The sequence below is a fragment of the Mobula birostris genome, chromosome 5 (assembly GCF_030028105.1).
Source record: "Mobula birostris isolate sMobBir1 chromosome 5, sMobBir1.hap1, whole genome shotgun sequence".
NCBI lineage: Eukaryota > Metazoa > Chordata > Chondrichthyes > Myliobatiformes > Myliobatidae > Mobula > Mobula birostris.
In genome coordinates this window covers 155,283,356-155,287,050 of record NC_092374.1, presented here as the reverse complement: position 1 = coordinate 155,287,050, position 3,695 = coordinate 155,283,356, and the positions used below count along the sequence as shown (strand labels likewise).

The following is a 3,695-nucleotide window of genomic DNA, read 5'->3' as shown; positions in this document are numbered from 1 at the left end:
TTTTACCGAAATTAAGCAAAGAAATATACACCTATAAACAGACAACTGTTTCCCTTGTTTTTTTCTTTATTAGTAAATGTGCGAAGACACATCTCCCTGTTGTATTTGGCTTACAGAAATAATTTAAATAAATAAGTAAATAAATTTTAAAAAACACAATTCAGGAGAAAGCTTGGCAAATATACATTGGACAGGGATTGACTTAAAGTGAGACATTTCTATGTATGATGCACACGTGGCTGCGGTTTGTAAACACACATGTGCGCAAATTATAAAGTTATTTACAATAAACACCTATGTACAATTATAAACAGGGTCGGAATGTTGTGTCTAGTGAAAACAGGCAGTTAACAGTGAAATCACACTATCCACAAGGTCTATCAAGCTACTCTATAGTGTTCATTTCAGTTCCAATGCATAGAATGTTTGCGCTGCAAACGGATAATGTAACATTTTTTTGTATCGAATCCTTAGGCGCCAAATTCGGTATCCATCCTCAGGCTCATGCAGTTATTTTGCCTCTGCGCACGTATTTTAGATGCCCATAAAGGAGATATTCCTACCCAAAACAGAATCAATAATTTAGTGTGAATATTTTATGCGCAAACTTTTGGTAGTCCTGTATCAAGCTTCGATGCAAGCATCGCTTGGAATTTTGATCGTAAACCATAATACACTAACATGTTTTCCAACCAGTTACAATATACTAAATTCTGCAACAAATTTTAGTGCAATTACCAAAACGGAGTGCCGACAGCTAACGCCCGTAACATTTCACGAAAAAGGTGATTTGCTCAGCATGCAGACCTTTGGAAACGATTATCACTGTAAAATGTCAATTGTGTGATTATTTTTGTATCTTTTTCTCTTTTTTTAAGAATCCAAAATAAATAGTAATGACGCTATAACTTGATCTGAATAAATACTGTTTCAAACAGCAAGTCAAGTCAGATTATCCACATTGCACGCCTGTGCCGTTGTTTCCCGTGAATGAATGCTGTACTTAGGGAAACTATATTCTTATAGTGCCCTTAACTTATACTCGAATGTAAAGAGTCACAAGACCATTATCGCTGCAGTTGTCAGATCTGCCTGAGGTTGTTTTACATACATTGTATTTAGCTGAAGCAATTGCCTTATGAGGGTCAGAGAGACAATCTCAAAATGCATCAGATTCGCTGGGCTGAAGAGTAACCAAAATGCGTGGTGTGGTAAATGTAAACGAGTAAAAATGAAACGAATTACAGCTTCAACAAAATACTGTAAAGACGGAGTGAAATAACACTGTAGTGACTGAACAACAATCAACTTCCCTTCAGATGTTGCCTTCTTAACAAGATAGGGGTCAAGCTGACTCGTATCCCGCAGTTTTATCTAGCAATTGGGCGATCTGATTTACCTGTGATTTGCATACTTCGCCAATAACGTGAAAAAAATAACATAAACATCACGGTGTCTCGAAAACCGGCGATTTTGGCATGGTCGTCGTTAAACGCGTTTCTGCCTTTGCAAACCTCCGCTCGCTCTGCTACACACAGTCCTGGACCCAAGTCTCGAGTCAATGGGGAGGAACAACTGTTCCTTGGGCGACCCTCCCTCAGCAATTGTCCGCTGCTAAACTAAGTCAACCAAGCAAAGGGTTATCCCCCCCCACTGCCGCTTGCGGCTAGTGGTTGGCAGAAAATTTCATTCGTTTCTGCTTCTGTCTTTGATTGCAAAACCATACCCTCACCACGTTCTTTTTCAGGTCCAGTTTCTCGGCGATGGCCGCGATCTTTTCAGAGGACGGTCGAGGCTGCACGGCGAAGTAAGCCTCCAAGGAGCGCTTCTCCGGGGCAGCGATCGATGTCCTTTTGCGCTTCTTCTCGCCACCGTTGAAGAGGTCGGGCTTGCTGAGTTTCTCACGGTGGGCACCCTCCGCCTCCTCCAGCCAAGCCTGCAGGATGGGCTTGAGCGCGATCATGTTGTTATGGGACAGGGTCAGCGACTCGAACCTGCAGATGGTGCTCTGGCTGAGTGAACCCACACCCGGGATCTTCAGGTTGGCCAGGGCTGAGCCCACGTCGGCCTGGGTCACGCCCAGCTTGATCCGCCTCTGCTTGAAGCGCTCGGCAAAGGCTTCCAGCTCCCGCGGGTCAGCGTCCACGTCGTTGAGGGCTGGCATGCCCGGGGCAACGCCGTGAGCCGCCAGCCCGTGAGGGTGCGGGGTCATGTTCAGGGCGCTCTGGTGGTGCGGGTGATGATGTGGGTGATGGGGGTGCGGGCTGCTGAGATGACCCAGGCCGTGCATGTGCGCCGGGTGAGAGTGAGACGAGGTGGGGACCACCCCTCCTTCTCCGCTGCCGGCTCCGGCCCCAGCCATGGCCCCGGCTAAGCTCAGCGACGAGGTGCTCAGGTGGTCGAGAAGTTCTCCCGGGTCCAGCGTCTGGTGAGGCTGGTGGTGGTGATGGTGGTGGTGGTGATGGTGCGAGGACAAAGCGGACGGGTGCGGCAGCGGCGCGGTCGAGGTAGTAGTGCATGGCACACTGTTCATGGTGTGGTACGTGGCATCCGGCTTGAAAGGGTGGCTCTTGCCCTGGGACACGGCGATATCCACGGCTGCCAGAGCCTCGGCGCGGGCCAGTAGAGTTTCATCCAGGCTGGCGAAGATATTGCTCTGCAGTTGCTACCAGAAAGACATAGAGAGGCCAGAAAAAAACATGATCAACAAACCAATTCTCAACAGGGAATACTGTCACTTAACACTTTAAAACATTACTTAAAACCTTTAGAAATCAGGGAGCCAAACTGCAATGTTAAAAAAAGCATACAGTAAACTAACTCTGAGCCAAAATTTAAGGAGTTGAATTGCAGTTTTGCACGTCGGAAATTTAGCACTCAAACCAAAATCAATTCGGAAATTTAGCACTCAAACCAAAATCAAATGGAGCTTTAAGTTGCGGGCTCTGTAAGGCAGAGAGATGGTGGCTTGCGTGGGTAAAAGCAACACATTTTTAAGCAGCATCTGCCCAACGCAGCGTCACTTAGCTCGCACTCACGACAGACACACAGAAAGGGAGGTAGCTACATACCGGCGGCGCTGGCAGACAGGCTCTCCTTATTGCTTCCGAACTGGAGTGCAGAGAAGTGTACTTGTGCTCAGGTAGGGTATGATGCATGCCGAAAGCTGGCTGCTTGCTGTTCATGGACATCATTTTGAACACTGTACATAAGGATGCCAGAGAGAGGAAATGAGGCTGCAACAGTATTTCAAAGAAAGTAAAAGTTCTGAGTATATATATTTATATATGCATTTCTGATTTTTTTAATATAAGGAAATATGAATTGGCAGGCCGGTGTGCCGCCTGCACACCCTGGCTGTGTGCACGACTCTCTCACTCACTGCTATCTCCCTATTACTGCTGGACTAGACAGATAAGGCGCTTACACCTGCTCCCGAGTCTCGTCCCATCCCCTCCGCGTTCGCGCGAGATTAGCTTCCTTCCAGCTCCCCCACCCCCTCCAAGCCCAGAGCATGAGAACCGGATGTCGCGAGGTAGTGGGGTGGGGGTTGAGAGAGAGTGAGAGCGAGGAACAACGCGAAGGCCGCACCTGGTCTTCCGACCAGTCCTCGCAACCGCGCATGCGCACTTGTGCTCCGCCTCTCCAGAGTGGGCGTATGGGTCACTGTGATTGACAAACCGCCCCCCACTCCC

At 47.9% G+C, this 3,695-nt stretch overlaps 1 protein-coding gene across 2 annotated transcripts; it reads right to left on the bottom strand.

Annotated features, from left to right (window-relative positions):
• Nucleotides 1-1,602: 1,602 nt before the first annotated feature.
• On the bottom strand, nt 1,603-3,194 carry pou4f1 (POU class 4 homeobox 1). 2 transcript variants are annotated; one of them, XM_072257298.1, is made up of 2 exons: nt 3,072-3,194; nt 1,603-2,665 (listed from the first exon to the last, which is right to left on the bottom strand). In XM_072257298.1, the coding sequence occupies exons 1-2, from the start codon at nt 3,192-3,194 to the stop codon at nt 1,667-1,669; spliced, it is 1,122 nt and encodes a 373-aa protein (XP_072113399.1). In that variant the 3' UTR covers nt 1,603-1,666. The 2 variants fall into 2 exon arrangements, with proteins under 2 accessions (XP_072113399.1, XP_072113400.1); XM_072257299.1 differs by having other exon boundaries at nt 1,603-2,656.
• Between the last annotated feature and the right edge of the window lie 501 nt (nt 3,195-3,695).